The 22,299-nt window shown below is 39.1% G+C and overlaps 4 protein-coding genes across 4 annotated transcripts; 3 read left to right on the plus strand and 1 right to left on the minus strand.

The window, feature by feature from the left end:
- On the plus strand, positions 461 to 3,198 carry LOC18776741 (protein NEN1). The gene is made up of 6 exons (XM_020563440.1): positions 461 to 858; positions 1,360 to 1,517; positions 1,718 to 1,764; positions 1,855 to 1,918; positions 2,138 to 2,610; positions 2,790 to 3,198. Exons 1-6 carry the CDS (start codon positions 579 to 581, stop codon positions 3,016 to 3,018), a joined length of 1,251 nt encoding a protein of 416 aa, XP_020419029.1. The 5' UTR covers positions 461 to 578; the 3' UTR covers positions 3,019 to 3,198.
- Positions 6,543 to 10,694, plus strand: LOC18776879 (two-component response regulator-like APRR1). Its single transcript, XM_007210174.2, has 5 exons — positions 6,543 to 7,174; positions 7,670 to 7,831; positions 7,946 to 8,079; positions 8,299 to 8,386; positions 9,293 to 10,694. The coding sequence occupies exons 1-5, from the start codon at positions 7,015 to 7,017 to the stop codon at positions 10,171 to 10,173; spliced, it is 1,425 nt and encodes a 474-aa protein (XP_007210236.1). The 5' UTR covers positions 6,543 to 7,014; the 3' UTR covers positions 10,174 to 10,694.
- LOC18777795 (two-component response regulator-like APRR1) lies at positions 15,068 to 20,281 on the plus strand. Its single transcript, XM_020564083.1, is given in 6 exon segments — positions 15,068 to 15,816; positions 16,038 to 16,199; positions 16,314 to 16,447; positions 16,829 to 16,984; positions 17,934 to 18,015; positions 18,718 to 20,281. Coding segments are annotated over 6 exon segments (1,659 nt in total). The 5' UTR covers positions 15,068 to 15,641; the 3' UTR covers positions 19,668 to 20,281.
- On the minus strand, positions 20,148 to 22,236 carry LOC18776758 (vesicle transport v-SNARE 11). The gene is made up of 5 exons (XM_007208849.2): positions 21,915 to 22,236; positions 21,552 to 21,610; positions 21,266 to 21,454; positions 20,971 to 21,141; positions 20,148 to 20,805 (listed from the first exon to the last, which is right to left on the minus strand). The coding sequence occupies exons 1-5, from the start codon at positions 22,006 to 22,008 to the stop codon at positions 20,653 to 20,655; spliced, it is 666 nt and encodes a 221-aa protein (XP_007208911.1). The 5' UTR covers positions 22,009 to 22,236; the 3' UTR covers positions 20,148 to 20,652.

A 22,299-nucleotide genomic window follows, 5' to 3' on the forward strand; every position in this document is an offset into this window, starting at 1 on the left:
TAATGATTCCTCTGTCATTACAACAAACTTTTTTTTTATTTAAATATAAGTGATGGTCTAAATTATAGAGAGAGATATTTTTCGCACACACTGCTATTGTGTCATCAAATTCAAACCTGAGACTATTGGTTTGAAAATCAAGTTGCTTTTCCAAAGGGACCCGTTGGTGGCATTACCACCTTTAACGCAATGATGATGTCCATATATTACATTCCTATTTGTGGATACGTAAAGTCCCTTTTACACCCCCGGGTCCCCGGAACAACAATAGTGGGAGAGGTGTAAATTTGCAAAGTTTGCTGGAGATGCATGTACTTTTACATCTGAAACAGCGGGGTCCCGCAGGAGAAAAGAAGCTGGGGAGAGAAGCACAAAGCAAAGCTGAAAAAAATTCAAGAATTACTTAGCAAGCAAGCAAAGCCTTGTTCAACTCCTTTTATATACACTTTGCAGGTTAAATTTCAATGATTAAGTTAAGTTAAGTCTTGAGAGCATCAAATCAAAACCCTTTTAACAGTTTCAACACAATCATTCTGTTTTTCGTTACACAATCGTCGTGTCGTGGAAGATAGAAAGAAATGGTGAGGAGCGAAGACCGGTTCGAATACGCGTTCTTCGACTTGGAGACAACAAAGCCGACCCAACCCGGCCAGGAATGCATCATATTGGAGTTCGGGGCGATTCTGGTTTGCCCGAGTACGCTGGTGGAGCTCGACCACTACTACACCCTGGTCCGACCCGCCGACCTCTCCTCAATCGCCTCCTTGCCCATGCGCAGCAATGGCATTAACATAGACACCGTCGCTTCCTCCCCTACCTTTCAAGAGATTGCAGATGAGGTCTACGACATTCTCCACGGTTTGCTCCTTTCCTTTTCCTTTTCTTGCCAAGTCTCTAACTGTTTGTGTTTGGTTGCTGAGAAATTGAGGACACTGAAACTTTGGATTCTTTTTATTGAAGTGATAATCATGCTTTGTTTTGTTTTGTATTTTTGGTACAAACACTAGTCTAAACTAAAGTTTCTCACATACAACATAGAGATTCGAAGCTGAGACCATTTGTCTGCAAGTCAATTCCAAATTTTACTCGGCTAGACCCATTGTCATAATCATGATTTGTTTAGTTTGAATTGCAAGCAAGGTCATTTTATATATTATCTTACTATATTTGTTGAATTTGTTCCTAGACTAAACTAAGCGCAATCTATTTTCTTTAAGGGTTGCTTTGGATTTTCATTTATGTAGTTGTAGATGGTGGAAAATTATTTGGGATTCATTTTTCAATGTGATGGCATGAAAACTCTTTTTTTTTTTTTGGTTAATTTGTTGAGGGATTTTTCTTTATGGTTGTTGTCTGTAGGACGTATATGGGCAGGTCACAATATACTGGGGTTTGATTGTGCTCGGATCCAGGAGGCGTTCGCACACATTGGTCGCCCTGCACCCAAACCCAAGGGTACTATTGATTCCTTGACATTGTTGACACAGCGCTTTGGAAGGAGAGCTGGTAACATGAAGGTATTCCATTTTCTCTCCATCTCTCATATTATAACATATATGCGTGTAAATGTTATCCGTTAGATTTTGATTCAAATCAATCTTTAAAGGACAAGATGAAATATGTAATTTTGAGGCAGAAAAGTTGCGCAGCGTCTAGATGTTGATCTATTTTGTTTGTAGATGTTGATACATACATGAGACTTATGATTTTGTTGCAGCTGGACACTCTTGCAAACCATTTTGGGCTTGGACGGCAGGAACACAGGTATTTGTGCAATCATACTTGGAATTGAGTTGCTCATGCCTTCAATTTGATTTGGTTTTCTTGAACTAATCTTATGTGATGATTTCTCAGGAGTTTGGCTGATGTTCGACTGAATCTTGAAGTTTTGAAATACTGTGCAACTGTCTTATTCCTGGTAATAATCTATTTTCGGAAGGCATGAAGAGCCAATTCATTTTTGAATATTATTCTTAATAGGTGAAATGGGTCGTGTAGAACTTAGAATATAAAATCTAGTATGTCTAAAGCAGTAGTTGGTTCACATCCCTCAGAAGTTAGACCTTTTGAGGGTAAACTCAAGAAAATATATCAATAGCAAAAAAATTGACTATAGTCTGCTCTGATGTACTCACAGGAATCAAGCCTCCCGGAAATGTTGACAGAGAATGATCCCATAACATCTCTTAGTACTCAAAACGCAGGACTACATCCCTTGCACATGGGCCCACTCAGCAATGAAATGCAGGAAGAGTTGAATCAGCCGGACGCCGCTGTGGGATTTTTAGAGCCTGATGAAGTTTCTATTCCTTCTATCTATGCTTCCCTTGTTCCGTGGTATCGTGGAAGTCAAAGGATTAAGTTACTACACGATCTGCAGCTTTGCTGTAGGCGTATGAAAATACGGTTTGGAATCAATATCAATTCAGAGTATTTTGATAATGCTGGACGGCTAAAGTTGAATATTATGGCAGACGCTTCACCAAATTTATGTAAAGTTCTTGATGCATGTGATGACATTGCAAGTAAGTTGTCTGAGGATTCTGGAAGCAATTCCGAATGGAGGCCTGTTGTGATCCGGCAATACGACTACCCTGCAGTGAGATTGCAGTAAGTTTTAGTCTTAGTCTCGCCTTTTCTCCTCTCTCTCTCTCTCTCTCTCTCTCTCTCTCATGAGAAAACACATTATTATTATGTATATTTAGAATCCTGTCATATTTTCACTCCTTGAACATTCATCGGATTAGATACGTAATGTTTTCTATGTTTAATTTGTTTCGTTTCTGCAGTATACCGGCATCAGGGGATATTAGGATCTACGCCACAGAGATCTATAAAAAAGAGCCTTGTGGCACTGAGCAGAGGCTAGTCTTCACTAAGTTTGATCCTTCAGAACTTAGTACCTTGTTCAAACAGGGGAGTTTTATGGATGCATTCTTTTCCTTGGATCCATATGACTATCAGCAGAAAGCAGGCATTAGGTTGGTGGCAAAGAAATTGGTTATTCATTCGAATTGACGGATGAATTTGTATTTCTGAATTTATTCTATGCTACCATACATGTTCTTTAAATATGTAATCTGATCAACTCATGTTTTTAGTATAAAGTTATTATTACTTTACGCAAGTTGAAACCTGTGTGGAATGTGGAAAAGAAGTTGAAGATGGAGAGAAATGACGATATATATATGTACTGAATATATTTGTGCATGTAGCGATGGACCTAATGGTCCTACAAAAAATAGGGGGAAAATGAAAAGAGCACTCTTAAAAATTTATAACTAATTTGTCAAAATTGTCACTTCTAGCCAAGAGGGACCCACTATGAGATTTGGGATTGTGATCAAGGAAATGGGAATGTTGTATACTTGTAAAGCCAAAAATCACCTTTTAATCAAACTTAAGAAATTCTTAAAAACTGGCCCATGTCTTGGTGTTATGAGATGGCCCTCTGCATGCAGCCCCTGCTGCTGATGTTTGAAACCTGCCAAGCATGTGGCTGATATTTTATTCTTTTGATGAATATTGTGCTTGATTTTGTTCTAGTTCGGTAAAGGATGTGATGGATGGTAGCAAAAATGAAATGACGTAGACATACTCGTAAGCTTGGAGTGTTGGTCAATTTCACTTCCAATTTTGGAAGCAACAAACAACCTTATCCCTACAATTAAGTTGTTAAGGAGTTGTACAATCATGAAGCAACAACCTTAATTTCTTCTTCCTCAATGCTTCTCTCTTCTGCAATAGAGATAAGTATCTCCCTGATCATCCTATGTTCTTAATTTGCACCTCTGAAGGTTGTTTGCCAAGTAGAAAGAGAAACGGGTTTGAGAACCCCGAACTCTTGCTTCAAGATGGCAGCAGACAAAGGGGAGGACAAGGCAAGCCATCGCGAGGGAGGGAGCACATGCGGCAGAGAGAACGGGAGCCGGTCACCGGTCCACAGGGCAAGTAGGCAAGTAACACAGCAAGAGCAGCCAATGTCATTATCTTTAATAGGATCGTCCCTCGCTGCAGGGCCTAATTAAACATGTTTTGCTAAGCATGTGGCTGCATTTTTGTTGGTGGATGAAATCATGCATGTGCTTGATATTTTGTCATTTGGTAAAGGATGTGACGGCTACAATATACTCATGTGCAGCAAAACATCTTGGGAAAGGATAAAGCCTCCCATGCATCCAGTGTACTTCATTGTTTCCTCTCTCTACTAATTTCTAGCAGTGTCCACATACTGCACGTATATATAGATATAGATATAAATCAACACAATGCTCTGCTTCTATAAATTTGGGTTTGGGGTTTCCCTCGTGTTTTGCAGTAAATGGTATAGAAGTTTTGGATATAATTCTAGTTTATTGCAGGTAACCCATTAATTTCAATTTGATTATTTTGAGAAAATCAATCTCAATTTGGAATTCTGGAACAAATATTGTGTCCAAGACAGTGATTGTGCAGATCATAACATAACATCTGGTGGTTAAGTTCTGAAATGATTTTGATGCACTGAGTTTAGTTGTCGTAATCCATGAGACAATGGGGTTTAATCCTTAAAATGGAGAAGGAGCTATGAGCTTAATTTAGAACTCTGAAAAGGTGAGATGCTGCTGCTGGCTGAAGTCCTAGATATATATAGAGACATGTGCTACAAAATTTATGATCAGATCCTCAAAATATCTGGCTGGAGGCCGTGCACCGTGCAAGCCGAACCAAAGTTTGGTAGGCCAAACTTTTTGTTGGGTAACTGGTGTATTTGTAGCATGGGAGCTTGATTGCTGCATGGATATGTGCATCTCTAGGCCTTGTTCTTGTGTGCTGCTGATCTGAATTGCAATGGAGAAAGGTAAGCAAATAGACATTGGCAACGGCAGCAGGCAACATGGTGGCAGCCGAGCTAAGAGCAAGAACATGTCCATAGATCGTAGCAGAGTAAGAGTTTTGTTGTGTGACCGCGATGCCGAGAGTTGTGAGGAGGTTTGCACACTACTGACAACATGCTGTTATCAGGGTACATAATGTTATGTAACGTAACGTACATATATGCATATGTCAATCCTTTCTTCTTGCATGTTGATTATGGGCTGAAACAAAATTCCCAATTAGTTTGTTTTCTTACATTACAAACATTTGGAGTTTGGATGTATAATATGCAGCAGCTCTGTCTTCTAGCATGTGCAACCTTGAATTCTGATATTATCTATCCATGTAGGTTATGACTTACAACATCTTTAGAAAATTAATTAAGATCCTTAATTTTGCATAACAGTAATATCAGTAAGTTCTGCTGTGGAGGTGTTGGATGCTCTGAATGCTGAGTGGTCATTCATTGATATCATACTTGCTGCAGTTGACCTTCCCATAGATGCAAGCATGAGAATGTTGAAATATATAATGCAGGATCTGCATTTCAAGCATATCCCAGTGATAAGTAAGCTTATTAGTTTTACTTCTTGTTGTTTCTTTAAACTTTCTGAAAAGAAAGTTGAAATGTCTAAAAAGGAAGAATATATAACATCACAAACTTTATGCACTATATTTCTTGCATCAAAATGGATACAAACAATATGCTTGCCAAGCCGTGTAAATCAGCACATCTTACTTTGCTTTCCTTGCTGTTTTGAAGTGCTGTCCACGCAGAACGAAAGCCGTTTTCTTTACAATTTCTTAAAATTTGGTGCTACTGATTATCTGGTCAAGCCACTATGCATTGATGAGATATTAAACATGTGGATCCACTCTTGGAGGCAGAGGAAGCCTCCAAAGGTAGGCATCTGTCTTATCTTTTAACCACTTGGGAATGGCTGGTTACTGAGTGTTTTCAACATTGTACTCAAAGCTTTCCCATATGACCAACTAGACAAACAGTTGAATCGAAAAACACTCGTATATGTTTGTGTTTGTGTGTTTTTGTACTTCGTTTGGCTTGACTTTTCTCTCTCTTACAGGGGCTCGAGCCGCCACAGAAGAGCATTAGTCTCGTGGTTTCAGCTGAAGCAACTACGAACAACATCTTGGTCTTAGATGACACTACCAGAGATGAAGAGTTTCCAGAGGATCCAGAGCCAACTTTGTGTGTATCAAAAAAATAAATGGCATGATTATAATTACTAAGCTTGTGTGTTGCAAATAAAAGTTCGGTTATCCATGAACTTTTCTTTTTGATCAAGTTATCCATGAACTTGAAAAACCAAATTGTTCCAGGAAAATAAACCTATGCTCCATGAAGGCAATGCTTAGGCTCAGAAGGGTTTATTTTATAGTTTATGCTTGCCTTTATGGTTCAAAGTATTTTAATGGTTTCCGGATGTAATCAGTGGTATTAAAAAGCAAGGTGAACAAATTTGAACGTCAAGTTTTACCTTCTCATCATCTTACTTCAATGCCGCTTAAGCTCACTCATAGGCAAGTTTTGAGGAGTTGGAAAATTCAATATTTTGATTTAGTAAATAATCTGACTTTCCATCTCTTATGACCTATCATTATTATTTTTCATTTCTTTTAATCTTTTTGTGGTTGGAATTTATATGACTTATTCCTTACAATACAATCCGCCATGTCAAATCCAGACCAAACAAAAACTAGAAAATAAAAACTCGAGCAATCATGAAGTTTTGTGGACAAATTAATCTTAGACCAACTTCTTTACTTTTGTTCTTAATGAGAAATGCGATCATCCTATCCTTACCCGAGTTAGTTTGCAATCCCAACCGTCAATCAACTGACAGTCTTCACTTGTATGTAATTCTTCACGGCCCGCCGCTCCGCCAGCCGTACGATGTGGCCGTGGTGGTTGCTGAGATTGGAGTCTCCGGCAACTGAGAACCATAACCCTGATCCTAATTAGGAACTTTGATTGAAGCACTGGACCTCAAGTGATAATTTTTATCTCCCCATTTTGACCATGGAGGTTCTCTAATATATCAGAGTTTGTCTGAGGGCGGTTTTTGTGTGTTGTGGTGATGGGATTTTGAAGTTGTTTTCATTTTGGAGTGTCTTGGGCTTTGATGGGTTTTGGCTATGGAGTCTAAGGAGCTCAATTTGAAGAAGCACTCTGAAAATGGTGGTAGTGGTGGTGATGGGTTCATTGACAGAAGCAAAGTGAGGATCTTGTTGTGTGATAACGACGAGCACAGTTCGGAAGAGGTTTTTGCCCTTCTGATGAAATGCTCTTACCAGGGTAATATATTATTTACCATAACTTTTTCTCATTAATTACTGGTTATCTTTGCAATGGAAATTGTTAAAGCTTATCATTTGTTTGGCTGCTAAGAAAATGGAAGGAAAATCAGGTTGGTCTTTAGATGCCACCTGTTGAAACAATCTTGCTTAAAGCTGTAAATTGTTAAAGCTTGATTTTCTGTTAGCTCATTTCCCTTCTCCATGTCTTTTATTATTTATTATGTATTTTTATTATCTAGAAACTCTTTTTTGAAAGGTATAAAGAATTCTGAACATGACAACAAGGCTATGAATGCCCTGGGAGTTTCTTTGAAATCCTGCAGTAACATTGCCTTACATGTTGTTAGGTAGCTTAGATTGTAGTAATTTCTGTATTGAAATCCATATCGTATCTGATTTTAGAGAGCCATCTAAAGTGGAACCTGATTATCTCATTCCAAAATTCAAATTGTGTCAAACTCTAATCATGGATCTTAATTTCTTTGCTGCACAGTCATTTCAGTGAGGTCTCCAAGACAGGTGATTGATGCATTGAATGCTGAAGCACCTGATATAGATATCATACTAGCCGAAGTTGACCTTCCCATGAGAAAGGGCTTGAAAATGTTGAAGTATATCACATGGGATAGAGAGTTAAGGCGCATTCCTGTAATCAGTAAGCATGTTTTGTTCTTATTACTGCAATTTTCCCTAATAAATTTTTTTCTTTTGCAAGAAAGTTATGGTCTTAACCTCATTGACATTGTTTGAACCTTTTTCTCTTTGTTAGTGATGTCAGCACAAGATGAGGTCTCTACTGTTGTTAAGTGCTTGAAGCTCGGAGCAGCAGACTATCTCGTAAAGCCTTTACGAACTAATGAGCTTCTAAACTTGTGGACACACGTGTGGAGAAGAAGGCGCATGGTTTGTTGCATGACTTTTGATGTTTTGTTCCTGTACATCCAAATTTTATTAGTGACTATAACCATGAACCACCTAGACATGCGGCCCAATCATGGTTTACTTGTTTAAGTTTTTATTTTTGTTTGCTGGAACCTAACTATTTGTATTTGTCCTTGCAACTCCCTGGAGTGTGCATTTATATGGTTTTTATTTCGTTTTTCTTTTGTCTTGTTTTTTTAGTTTTCTAGTGCTGCTGCTATGGAGTTTCCAGTCAATAATGTATCAGAATTTCGGCCTGACGTCCCAGGAACACATGACCACCAAACTGGTGAGCCACTTGTCACAATTGAAGCGCTACTTTGCAAAGTTTAGGCGTCTTCTGACCTTCAAATATTGGTTATCTTCTTTCCATAGCATTTGAGCAAATGAATCGTGATTTGCATGTATAGTTGAAACAAATCTTCTTCTGTGATGCATAGGATCATTATAGGAATATCATGAGAAGACATCGTTTCAATGTTGCTTTCTTTCTGATGATAAACTATTCTTAAAATAAAATTTTCGTTTAAAAAAATAATCTTTCTCCAATTTGAATCTGATCTAAAAAGCTTGTTTCTTCTGCTGCAGGGTGCTATTTGGCTTGTATTCATTTAATAGCGAGATCATGAAATGACATGATTTCAGTTTTACTGTCTCTTTGATGATTAGCTATGTTTGAAGTTTCTGTACGTGGGACAAAATTCTCTCTCCAATTTGAAACTGATTACAAGATTGTTTGTTTGTGCCGTAGAATTCTATTCAGCTTATATTTATTTGGTTTACTTAGTTAGACTCTGATCTTTTTTCTAGTAGAGTACTCTTCTTTTGGTCTATGCTTGGAAATATGACATTCTTTGAAGTCTTTGAGAATTTAAGACAGTTAAAGCAAGAGACTGTGATTGACATTGAGTCTCTAGTCTCTACTTTCCTTTATCTTTTTCAAAAGAAGTACGTAACAAACGTAAGTCTAACGAGTTTTTCTCACTCATTGTAGGGTTTTGTTTATACTGATGATGACAAAAATGACAATGAGAATTTCTGATATATATGTGATGGACGTGCTGCATTATTCAATTGACTTAGCTGATCTTAGGAAAGAAAAAAAGTCATCTAGAAGCAGAACGGTTTTTCTCTGTCATTTTTCATCTTTACCTTTTGAGAACTTTTTCCACTATTTTGTGGTAATATTCTGCAGGAAAATCTTCATCTGGCCCAAAAAAGAGTAACCTAAAGATGGGAGAGTCATCATCATTCTTTACGTATGTTAAATCAAGCACACTTACCTGCGCTGAAGACAATGTTGTTGAAGAAGTGAGGATAAAAGAGAAACATCAAGCATTTGGTTGCCAAGTTGTGGATGATCCCCAAGTACACGTAAGTCGAGAGGCACAGGAAAGCTATTCAGAAGGAGATGACTTGCAGGGCAGTAATAGTAGTGTCCCAGATTCCCTTTCATTGGAGGGGTCTTGTACCCCACTTGGATCAATGTTGCTTCAACATGAAAAGAATTTTGAGAAAGACCAATCCTCACAGGTGCTTGTGCATCCAAGAAATGAACTTCAACAAGATTTTTCTGGCTTACCTGCCCAAGCTGCCTATCCGTATTATATTCCAGGGGTTGTGAATCAAGTTATGATGTCATCATCAACACAAGTGCATCAAAAGAATCCACATGACATGCAAAATCATTCTACAACCGCTATTATGCCACAATACAGTCATCTTCCGCACTGCCCTCCAGATGTAACTGGGATGACTCCATTCCCCTGCTACCAGCTTAGTGTATGCTTACAACCTGGTCAAATTCCTAATACTCATCCATGGCCATCACTTGGAATTTCATCTTCCACTGAAGTGAAATTAAATAAGGTTGACAGAAGAGAGGCAGCGTTGATTAAATTTACGAAAAAAAGAATGGAGCTTTGTTTTGATAAAAAGATCAGGTATGTTAACCGAAAGCGACTTGCTGAAAGGAGACCTCGTGTGCGGGGACAATTTGTGAGGAAGGCAAGTGGTGTAAATCTGGAGCTTCAGTCAAGGGAGTACTCTCCGGAAGATGGTGCTTCTGGATGTTAAAGTCATTCTTATTGGACATGAACGGGAATTTTCTAATTCCTAAGATGTGATAATTACTTTGTAGTTGTAAAATTTTTGTTTTGGAAGTTCCTGCATGCATCTTTAGATGCTCCCTATGTGGATGCATGAGAATTTGGCTGCTCTGTCTAATTGGAGTATCCTATGAGCATCATCATACCAGTTGAAAAATATTGGTTGAGGGTGCAAGCTTCTCGTTCTAATTTCAATCATATAAAAAATCAGATCATTGTCTTCATCTTGTTCAGGATCACAAAAGCCCGAAAGAGAAATGATATAGAGCTCGTCAATCAACTATTCCACCGCAAATTGTGTTTGCTAGGATTGGAAGCATTCATCGTTGGTTCGTTGCCATGTTCAAAATCCAAATGGGAAATAGGTTAGTCTTCCAAATTCTTAGTGAAGAATGTTTTACTTTCTAAGTAATGTCTCAAAAGGAGAAGTTTTGAATAATGTCTCAAGGGAGAAATTCTGAATAATATCTCAAAGGAGAAGTTTGTTTTTCTTTTGTTCGTACGGAATGTATAATCATGAAAATATCATAACTATGTTTCTTATTTTGTTATTTTTTTTCCATAGCTTTTTTTTTTTTTTGGTCTGAAATATGGAATTTTCATAAAAAGGCAAACAGCCAAGAGAAGTACACAACCTATAAAGCAGCTAGGCACAACGAACAACAAGAAATAAAACATCACAGCTGCATGGAAGGAGGACTAATAAAAAGACGTAGTCATGAGACAACCGGATACGTCGAGAAGCCCACACATCCGCAAACATTAAGCAGTCCTTGGGGGGCATGGTAAACCATCTTTGTTCAGGATATGCATTAGAGAGGATGGGGGTCGGTTGACCCATACTTCCGGGCTCATCCTCGAAATGGCAAGCATTGCCAAATGATCTGCCGCTTGGTTGGCGGTTCTAGGAATCCACGTCCAAACGTGGGTCTGGAAGCAGTTCAAAACATCTTGAATAGTACTTAGGATAGGATAGATTTCCCACCTTCCATTGGATAAGGGGCCCTTCAAAGGAGAGATTACTTCCTTGCAATCAGATTCAAAAGTTACTTGACGATAACCCATCTCAGCAGCGAGCTTACAGCCTTCAAGACAAGCCTGTGCCTCAGCCTCAATAGCAGAGTTCGCCACAGATGGGATGGATGAACCCTTGATAAAGTCTCCATGAGTGTTCCTAATTAGGATACCAATGCCAACCCTCTTTGAGTTTGGATTCCATGATGCATCCACGTTGACTTTGACAAAGGGAGAGGTAGGGGGGTTCCAAAGTTGTTGTTGGTTGTCATTAGAAAGGGTAGGATGCTCAGTTTGATGTCTGCCATGATCAAGGGAGCCAAGGAATTCATTGATGGCAATAGAGGCAGCGTGGGTAGTTCTGGCTGGTGAAGGGGAGATGTGTTCCAGCACTGCTTTGCACTTATCCTTCCAGATCTGCCAGCAGAAGTACGCGATAACAGTTAGGCATCTTGATCGCTCCTGTGGGGTCTTCCCTTTCTCAATAACATTCCCTAACCATTGGCCGAAAGATGTCACCGCCTGACGATTTATACGAAGGTTGAGGGAGCATCTGAACCAGACAGGCTCCACCCAAGGACAGAGGAGAAGGATGTGTTCAGCCGTTTCCGGGTGATCATTACAGAGCGGACACATGGGCGATCTAGCGATTTTCTTTTTGTGCAAGTTTGCCGATGTAGCAAGGCAATTTCTGAGAGCTCGCCACAGGAAGTTTCGAATTTTTGGGGGGACATCCGCTTTCCAAATCTGCTTCCAAAGCCTTGGATCAATCGTCATTGAAGAGGATGGGCGTGGATTTCTTCGTCTACATTCAGTATTGTGAAGCCAATGGTAACCAGAGCGCACAGAGTAAGAACCATTCCTTTCCATAGGCCAAATCAGTCGATCTGGCAGTCTGCTGCTACCGAACTTGACTCTTGTAATTGCACGGGCATCACTATCAGAAATGGCGTGCCTAATTGGGTCCAAGTTCCATTCATCGAGCTCCCTGTTAATAATAGCTTCCACTCGTAAGTTCCGATCAAGAGTTTCAGTAGAATGAAGGCGAGGACAATCATTAAGAGAGTTTGGCAGCCATCGGTCAATCCACAATCTAATATGTGCCCCGTTCATAACTTGCCAATGAGCACCACGAAGTAGGATATCCCTGCCCTCAAGCAAGCTTGCCCAAGCCCACGAAGTACGACCACTCCTCTTAGCTTCCAAGAAACTGACATTGGGGAAATATCTACCTTTAAGAACTTTAACCCACAGGGATTGAGGCTCCATCAAAATTCTCCAGCATTGCTTTGCGAGAAGAGCTAAGTTGAACTTGTGGAGGTTGCGAAAGTCCATTCCCCCCTCATGTTTAGGTTGTCCAAGGGTGTCCCAGTTGATCCAATGGAGCTTTCGATTATCTCCAATCTGCCCACACCAGAAGCCCGCCAAAACAGAATCAATTTCTTTGCAAAGGGTGGTAGGGAATTTGAAGATATTCATGGGATAAGCTGGTACAGCAAGAGCCACTGATTTAATTAAGATTTCACGGCCAGCTTGTGAAAGGCAATGTTGATTCCAGCCATGCACCTTTCGAAGAATTCGATCTTTCACATACACCAACTCTTCCTTCTTTGCTCTGCCCCAAGAAGTGGGAAGACCCAGGTATTTCCCTGCATCAGTAACATCGGGCATGCCTAGGATTGCACACATTGAAGCTCGGACATAGGAAGGGGTGTTGGAGCTGAAAACCACATTGGACTTGGTCAAGCTCACTTGTTGTCCAGACGCAGCGCAATATGCTTGAAGGAGGCGAGAGATATTCTGACAATTTTGGGTGGTGGCTTTCAGGAATATGAGAGTATCATCTGCAAATAATAGGTGGGATAAGGTAGGACCTCCAGAATTCAGCTTAATACCTTGTAACAAATCTGTCTCACAAGCATTTTTTATTAGCAGGGACAAAACTTCACTAATAAAAAGAAATAAGTAAGGGGAGATTGGGTCACCCTGTCGGATACCCCGGGATGGGGAGAAGGCTCCACCCTGTTGGCCATTGATCACCACAGTGAAGTTTACCGTTGTTACACTTATACACAATTCAGCATGATAGGCAGCTGCATAGCAAATCATCATCTATAGAGACCATGTAGTTAAGCGCCTGAATGCGTACATGTAAGCATCACCAATTCATCACCTTGACTTTTGTAACTTTATTTTGGAAAGGAGTTAGAGAAGGGTTTATTTTGAGCTCATAATCTGGCTGGTTCGCTTAGCATGGCTTTCTCATGCTTCCTTGAGTATGTTGACGACATAACGATAGTGAACAGTGACTTTTCCGGGACGTTTTTCTTTCTCTTTTACTTTTAATAGCAATTTTGTCTAGGATAAAAGTTTTATTTTTCCAGCTTCTTGACAGTTTTGGTTCAGGTGGACGGTTGTAAATCTTTTCATTCATAATTCTCCTTCTACAAACAAACATTTCAGATTTTATCGATGCAGCCCTCCAGTCTCCAAATTGCAATAACCATAGATGTCCTTTAATGGTGCTAGCAGTGTGCTAAATTTGAGTTCATATGGTACCCCAGAACAATCTTAAAAGTTGAACCCAAGTTGAAGCTGTGATGCCTTTGCTACCCCCCACTATTTTATCCATCCATAAACAGAAATATATATATATATATACACTGAGCCAGTTTGAGTGAGATCAGCTTCTGAGATCATGTAGTTGAGATTCTATCAGCTGATCAGATCCGGTACAAGCAGTCGTTACATGTCACTTTATCTTTTTCCATCACAAGGGCAAGTAGGAAAACAAGCCACAAATGTTCCTGGTTAGGCAAGTAACAGAATTCTGGATGCAGCTCAGCTTCATCCATGTCATGATGTTGCAAGATGGTCCCCAAGTCCCCTACTGAACATGTATTTTTTCAAAGCATGTGTTATTTTGATTCTGGGATAATAGCATGTGTTTATTGTGCTTTATTTTTAATTCGGTAAGGATGTGAGAGACACATGTTTGTGAGATTAATCTGGTAATTGCATGTGGAGCAAAACTCTTGCAGAAGAGCAAAGGCTCCCCCCATAGAGTAGTATTTTTTTCTTTCTCTACTGATTTTCAGCACTACACGTGCCGCTTGTCAATCAACTCAATGCTCTGCTTCTATAGATTTGGAGGTTCCTCTTGTTTTGCAGTAAATGGTATATTACATCGTTTATATATGGACTAGCCTTTCTACACGTTTTCTGAATATCTGAAGAATTCATGGCAGAAAATATTAGTCATTCTCTTTTCACTAATACAAGATTACTCACTTTATATCTTATGGAGCCTAACTTCTAAGTTTTGAGTTCTATTTCTCTTTTTGTTCACAACAAGAGTTCAATGTAGGCTCTACCCCTTCATCTTTGCACCCCCAATATCATTTGAATTAGGGTTTATGGACAAAGTTTGAATTGTTGTTCAACAATGTATCATAAAATGCAGTCTAATTATAAACTTTATAACTAGATTATTCCCATTATAGTTGAAGCAGTTGTATGATCAACCCATCGCAACTTTGATGGATGTGGAAATATATACAAACAATTGCCAAATTGTGATATATTTCACTTTCCCAAAAAAGAATAAAAACAATTTGACATGTTTTCTCTGAGGAAAAACCCAAAAATAAAAATGAATAAACATATCCATGTAGTCCTCTCTGTCTCTGCCAAACAATCCTAACCTGAACACTACCCTTTTGCACTTTTCTTCTGTCCCCCAACCCTCCACGTCTCCTCTTATCTATCATGTGCCTGTCGTCGTGTAGGCGCACGTTAGTAACTTTACCCGTACCGAAAATAAAAATATCCCTTCTATAATTGGACAGATGGCGCTGAGAGATACAACAGATCAATTATACCCAATACCCAATAGGCGGATTGAGAATTTAATAATTTCTTTACTTTCCGTCTAGTCTTTTTCTAGTTTTTTCGTTCTTTTTGGCTCTTTTGTTTTCACTTTCTTTCTTTTTCGGCCTCGCAGGGCCGAGTCAGACCGATTTTGGCTGTGCTACCGTGCGCTGCTGGCCGGTGATCCAAGCTCTGAACTTTTTTTACTCTTAATTATTCTATCCGCTCCCCTGCTGGTCAAGAATTCTCAACCGTCGATCAACTGACGTCTCAGCTCGCTCGGGGTCTTCGATTGTACGGACGGCGGGCTTGGGTTTTGACTGGGAATTGGAGACCCCCATAACCCTAATTTTGAATTCTGATTGAGGCCGTGAAGTGGAGTTCTCTGCCATGGAGGTTCTCTAGTATCAGAGTATTTGCCTGAGGGTGGGTTTGGGGCGGTGATGGAATTTTAAAGCTGTTTCCTTTAGGAGTCGTTTGGGTTTGAGGTGGTGATGGGATTTTAAAGCTGTTTCATTTCGGAGTGGTTTTGGGCTTTGGTGGGTTTTGGCTATGGAGTCTAAGGAGCTGAATTTGAACAGAGACTGTGAAGCTGGTGATAGCGGCGGCGGCGGCGGCGGTGCTGATGGGTTCATAGACAGGAGCAGAGTGAGAATCTTGTTGTGCGATAACAACGAGTACAGTTCGGAAGAGGTTTTCACGCTTCTTGTGAAATGCTCTTACCAGGGTAATATATCATTTTCTTTTATTTCTTTAATTAATTTACTGCATGTGGTGCTGAATTTTGTTGAGTCGTGTGCTTAAATTTTGTTTTTTGGTGTGGGGTAGTCTTTGGTTTCTGAAGTTTAGTTAGGAAAATGTTAACGTTTATCTTCTGTTTGGCTGCTAAGAAAATGGAAGATGATGTGCGTGTGTTAAATTATGACTCTTGATTTCTTTGCTTCACAGTTATTTCCGTGAGGTCTCCTAGACAGGTGATTGATGCATTGAATGCAGAGGGGCCTGATATCGATCTCATACTTGCTGAAGTTGACCTTCCAATGAACAAAGGCATGAAAATGTTGAAGTACATCACACGGGATAGAGAGTTAAGGCGCATTCCTGTAATCAGTAAGCATGTCTTGCTCTTAGCCTTACCGTTGCCATTTTCACTTAATGATAAATATTTCCTTTTGAGGAAAAGTATTGTCTTAACCTCACTGTTGAACCTTTTCTTTTGGTTAGTGATGTCGGCAAAAGACGAGGTCTCTACTGTTGTTAAGTGCTTGAAGCTTGGAGCAGCAGACTATCTCGTGAAGCCTTTACGAACTAATGAGCTTCTAAACTTGTGGACACACATGTGGAGAAGAAGGCGCATGGTTCGTTTGGATGACTTTGATGTTTTTGTTTCTAGAGCTGTTCTTCTAATTACCCCTACCCCTTCCATACCAGTCAATCTTCTCTTGCCCCTTGCCATCATATAGGTGTTGATGTTGCTTTAGGCTGTTAGTATCTCTTTATGACCCTCTTTTGTGAATGTATTATCTTGGGTAGTTCAGAAGAAAGCATGCAATTAGATTACTTGGCTTCTCAGCCTTCTCTCATCTGAAATTAAAGTTTGTAACCTTTATTTCAAAGAGCCATGTCTGTGTATCAGCAATACCTCTCTTTCAAGTTCCACTACCTAATTGATGCATGTGCACGAGAACACTATTTCCTCTCAAATCAGTAATTAGATTTTATTTTTATGTATTTGGCAGCTTGGGCTAGCAGAGAAGAACATTTTGAATCATGTTGATCCAGTGATATCAGACCCTAGCGGATCTAATACAAACAGTACTACCTTATTCTCGGATGACACAGATGACAAGTCTGCCAATCCAGAGATAGGAATGTCAGCTCATCGGGAAGATAAGGTGACTATGCTATTTTATTCTTTTGAAAAGTAAAGAAGAGAAGTTGGGTTTAATAATTAATAAATATAGAGCTGAAGCTTGATTGTTAAATACATACAAACTAAAAAATATGTTCATTGTGAGACCAATATCTCTACTGACGCTGCATCATGTAATAAGTCTTGCTTGTATTGGTCTAAGAGGGGTCTAATATGCAATATATACAAGATGTGAAATGTGAACTTTATACGTTGTTTTGATTTTTATTTGGGTCATCTATGGAGTCAGTCCAAGTAGGATTATATAGCAATATAAGAGTCCATAGTGCTACTCAAAATACATGTGGAAGCATTTTAGATTAGGCATAACACCTAAGAGTACATATGCATAGATATTTTTTGAGGTGCAGGATCCGGCCGTTGAAGGGCCCTGTATATATCTAAGTAACACATTTTAGATGTTAAATATTTAAAATGTACATTAATGGCTTGAAAACTGAATGTAACTCATTATAAATCTTTTTAGTTGAAATTCTATTTTCCTCTACCAGCAGACATCATATATTCAGTAATAACTCATGCTGAACTAGATTTGAGATGAAACAACTGTTGGAATCTGAAAATTCAGTTAGGACTCGGGATGAATCTGTCAAATAATTCATAATTAACTACAGGAACTTAGGTTTTCTCTTCATTTAAGATTAAATTAATTACTTATTAGTAGCTCTTACTTCAACCATGGACCAAGTAGACAATGTCATGGACCAATCATGGTTTACTTGTCTACATTTTCTTTGCTGAAACCTAAATTCATTTTTCTGTGCTGAAACTGTGAAGCCTAACTATTTATATGTGGATCCAGCTCCCTAGGAAATTTAGTGACGTTTATAATGACTATGAACGTGTATTTATATATGTTCTTTTCTTGTTTTGGCTTCTTCTTCTTTATGTTTTTATTTTTTATTTTTTAGTCTGCTGCTTTTGTGGAGCTTCCACCCAAGAATATATCAGAATTTCGGCCTGATGTTCCTGGAATAAGTGACCGACAAACTGGTGAGCCACTTGTGACAATTAAATTGCTGATTTCCCAAAGTCCGGGCATCTCCTGAGCTTAATGTTGTTTATCATCTTCCGCATTGCATTTGAATAAATGAATCATAGTTTGTGTAGTTGAAACAAGTGATGTATGAATACATAGGATCAGTTAAAGTAATATCATGAGACGACATCATTTCAATTTTTACTGCCTTTTCTGATTTTTTTTTTTTTTCTCAAGCTGAGTTCTGAAAATATTTTGAGGTTTTGGCTTAAGTTTGGTTTATGCTTGGAAAGATGACAGTCATTTAAGACTTTGAGAGTTTAATACAATTAAAGCTAGAGACAATCATTGACATTGAGCCTGTAGTTGTTTGTCTTACTGCAGTCTTTATTGTTTTCATTTTCTTTTCCAAAACAAGTATGTGAGAAAAGTTTAATGCTTTTTCCGAACTTCTTGTATAGTTTTATTTATTATTTTTAATGATGATGACAACAGCAACAGTGATAATTCTTGTTATATTATATGCGATGAACATGTGTTCACTAGATACCATCATGTATGGCTAAGGGCTGTGTATTGCGTCTAGCTGCATTATTCATTTGACTTCACTGATCTGAGTAACTTTTTCCTTAGAAGCAGAATGGTTTTTCAGTATGCCATTTTTCATCTTTACCACTTGGGTAACTTTTTCCCGTTTCTCTGATAATATTCCTCAGGAAAATTTTTATCTGGCCCAAAAAAGAGCGAACTAAAGATTGGCGAGTCATCTGCCTTCTTTACCTATGTTAAATCAAGCAAACTTACAATCAACTCTCAAGTGGTTGCCCATGTTGAAGACATTACCGCTGAACATTTGAGGATGGAAGAGAAACATCAAGCATGTGGTCTCCAAGTGGTTGATAATCCCCAAGTACATGGAAATGGAGAGGCATGGGAAAGCTTTTCACAAGGAGACGACTTGCCAAGCAGCAATAGTATCCCAGATTCTCTATCATTGGGACAGGTCTAGTACCCATCTGGATCAATGGAACTTCAAAATCAAAGAGTGCTGAGAAGATAGATACTCTCTGATGCTGTGCATCAGAAATGAACGTCACATGATTTTTTCTGGCACACTTGCCAAGCTGCTTATCCATTTATATGTCTGGGGCGTGTCAATCAAGTTATGATGTCATCATCAGCCCATGTTTATCAAAAGAATCTGCATGATATGCAAAATCATGCTACAACAGCTATTATGCCACAATACAATCATCTTCCACACTGCCCTCCACATGTAAATGGGATGGCGTCATTTCCCTATTACCCGGTTAGTATATGCTTACAACCTGGTCAAATGCCTAATACTCATTCATGGCCATCATTTGGAAACTCATCTTCAACCGAAGTGAATCTAAATAAGGTTGACAGAAGGGAGGCAGCATTGATTAAATTTAGGCAAAAGAGAAAGGAGCGGTGTTTTGACAAAAAGATCCGGTATGTTAATCGAAAACGACTTGCCGAAAGGAGGCCTCGTGTGCGGGGACAGTTTGTGAGGAAGTTAAATGGTGTAAATGTGGATCTTAATGGTGAACCTGCTTCTGTTGATGATGATGATGAGGAGGATGAAAAGGATGATGAGGAGCTTGTGTCAAGGGATTCCTCCCCAGAAGATGGTGCTTCTTGATATTGAAGTCGTCGTATTTGGTTATGAGGGACAGTTGTCTCATTCCTAAGATGCATTAATTCCCTTCTAGTCGTAATCCTTTCATTATGGGAGTTACCTGCATCTTTTGGTGTTCTCTATGTGATGAGTGGGGATTGGTGCTGCCCGTTTAATTGAAGTATACTAGGTGCATCAACGTATTGGTTGAAGGACATTGATCAAGGCTGCAAGCTTCTGGTTCTAATTCAATAAAATCAAAGATCAGATCTTGGTAAAGCATCCCCTCGCCCATCTTGCTCAGGGACAAAAATTCCCAAAAGACACATGATATAGAGCTCTTCAACCACAAATTCTGCATGCTGGGGTGAGGAAGCATTCATCCTTGATTCATCACCATATTCAAAATCCAAACTGGCAATATGTTAATCTTCCGAATTTATTTTGTGAAGAAATGTTTGAGATTTTGAATAATGTCTCAATGGAGAAGTTTTAGATAATCTCTTAAAGGAGGAGGGTTTTTTTTTTTTTTTTTTTTGGTATGGAATTCTGTAGTCATTTAAATATCATAATGTAAGTATCTTTTTCCTTAGCTTTGTGTTCAGTATATGAAGAACCTGCATAGTAAGCTTTTTCTCTTTCTTTGATGTAGAACTTGTGGTTTACTGAACAAAGAAGGGGACACATTTCATTATTCATCTCAGTAGGACTTCAAAATGGGTTTTCAGATTAACTTAGGTGCTCACCCTGATAAACGTTCCACTCTCTGTCCTTTTTTTTCAGCCATGCTTTCGTCTCGTAAGAGTCCATGGTTTGCTTTCCTTCATTCCAACAACAATTTTGTAAGACACAACAAAAACACAACTCTGTTTGCCCCTCGCTGGAATTAGCGAAGATCTTGGAGAGAAGAAAAAGAGAAGCTAGAAACAATATCCAACAACATAAAGAAAAAGGAGAGATTGATGAAGTGTCGGTAAAATTAGACAAGGCAGTGCAGCAGCAGTATAGGCTAGCGGGTAAGCTTAAGATAAAGGATAAGCATGATGGCAAGGGCAAGGACTCCGATTATGGAGCCAACAATCCATTTGTTCCTATTCATCCTGCTTGTCATTTCTGTCAGGACCCTTTTGCTCTTGCTAATGTTTCCATCCACCCCATGGATCTGTCAAAAAGGAAGAAACAAAATTAGGTTTACCACCTCAACCATTTCATATCCTGATCAGATTAATTTAGGCACAGAAGCAAGCAACAAACAAGCCTATGCTTTCTGTGGCAATGTCACGCATAAAGCCAGAGTAACTAAGGCTAGTAGGCATAGCACACATACTGTATTATGGGCATGTAGAAGAGACTGGCGTTGTTGATGTAAATCTTGGAGGATTGAGACCCCAAGCTCTTCTGTTTCTAGCATTGTTCTTCTACTCTCCTTGACCCTGTCCGTCGACTGATTTAATCTTTCAGTTGTCATCAATAATCTCCCTCTTTGATCGTTCGATGTCTGTCGCATAATCAAACGTCCCATGCCATGAACAAGAAAATTATGACGAGCAAACATAGATGCATGCAGCAATGCACACATGAGCACATACACGCTCACAAACACAGAGGTATGGAGAAAATACCGTCAAGGTTTCTGCCCTTCCGGGCTCCAGCAACTCGTCCCGGGCTGCATGATTAGCAACAGGTGATGTGATTCTCTTAACTTGGCTTTTAAGATTGTTGAAATCAGTCTTATATTCTCTTAACTTGGCAAGAAGCGCTGCCTTCACACTTGGCTGCAAACTCCTTGCCTCGAGGTCCATTTTCCTAAGCTGGATAGTTTTTCCAACATGGCATGATTTATTAATCTAATAACATAAACAAAAACACACATCTAAGCAATGAAAATTAACTGGAGTTGTGACATACCAAAGTATCAGCATCATCTAATCCAGCCTTTACCTCTGCAATTCTCTGTTTTTTTCCCTCTGCAAAGCAAGAATTCACAGAACACCATCTTTTATGCACATACTAAAGTCTCTCACAAGTGCATATATACAAAATTTTAATCTAAACAAGAAAAATAAAACATCCAAATTCATGATGCATCCCACCAATACGAAATGAAAAATAATAATAAAAATAAACCCCAAATACAACTCTTTTCTTTTTGGGATAAAAAACCCAAATGCAATTTTTGTACGTTGAGTTTGCCAAACCCAATAACCCACAAAAAGAAAAGAAAAACGAAAAGAAAAAGCAAATGCATTTCTTTGTTCAGAGATTTATTACCTCCATCAACAGCGGTAGCAGCCGTGCACTTCTTTGATAGATTGGCGGAGAGCTCGCAGTATTGGCGCTCGTACCCCTCAAATACCTCACTCATCCTTCTCGATCTCAATTCCACCAGCTACCCAATTGTCCTTGATCAGATTAAAGCGTAAAGTTATCAACTTTTTAATTCTAAAACTTCGAATTCGGCATTAGAGGGTTGAATCGGTGATCAATCAGAGAACTTTAGGGTTGCCAACTTAACCATCTCAGGCACAGTAATGGAATTTGAGGATTGCAGGCCTGGCAGATTGCGAGTGTCTCATTATGCCCTTGTTGGTTTCCTTGAATTACATTCAAGGGACACGTATTGACGTGTCGTTTAACGGCTATTACAAATTAGTGG

Source organism: Prunus persica, chromosome G5 (assembly GCF_000346465.2).
Source record: "Prunus persica cultivar Lovell chromosome G5, Prunus_persica_NCBIv2, whole genome shotgun sequence".
Taxonomy (NCBI): Eukaryota; Viridiplantae; Streptophyta; class Magnoliopsida; order Rosales; family Rosaceae; genus Prunus; species Prunus persica.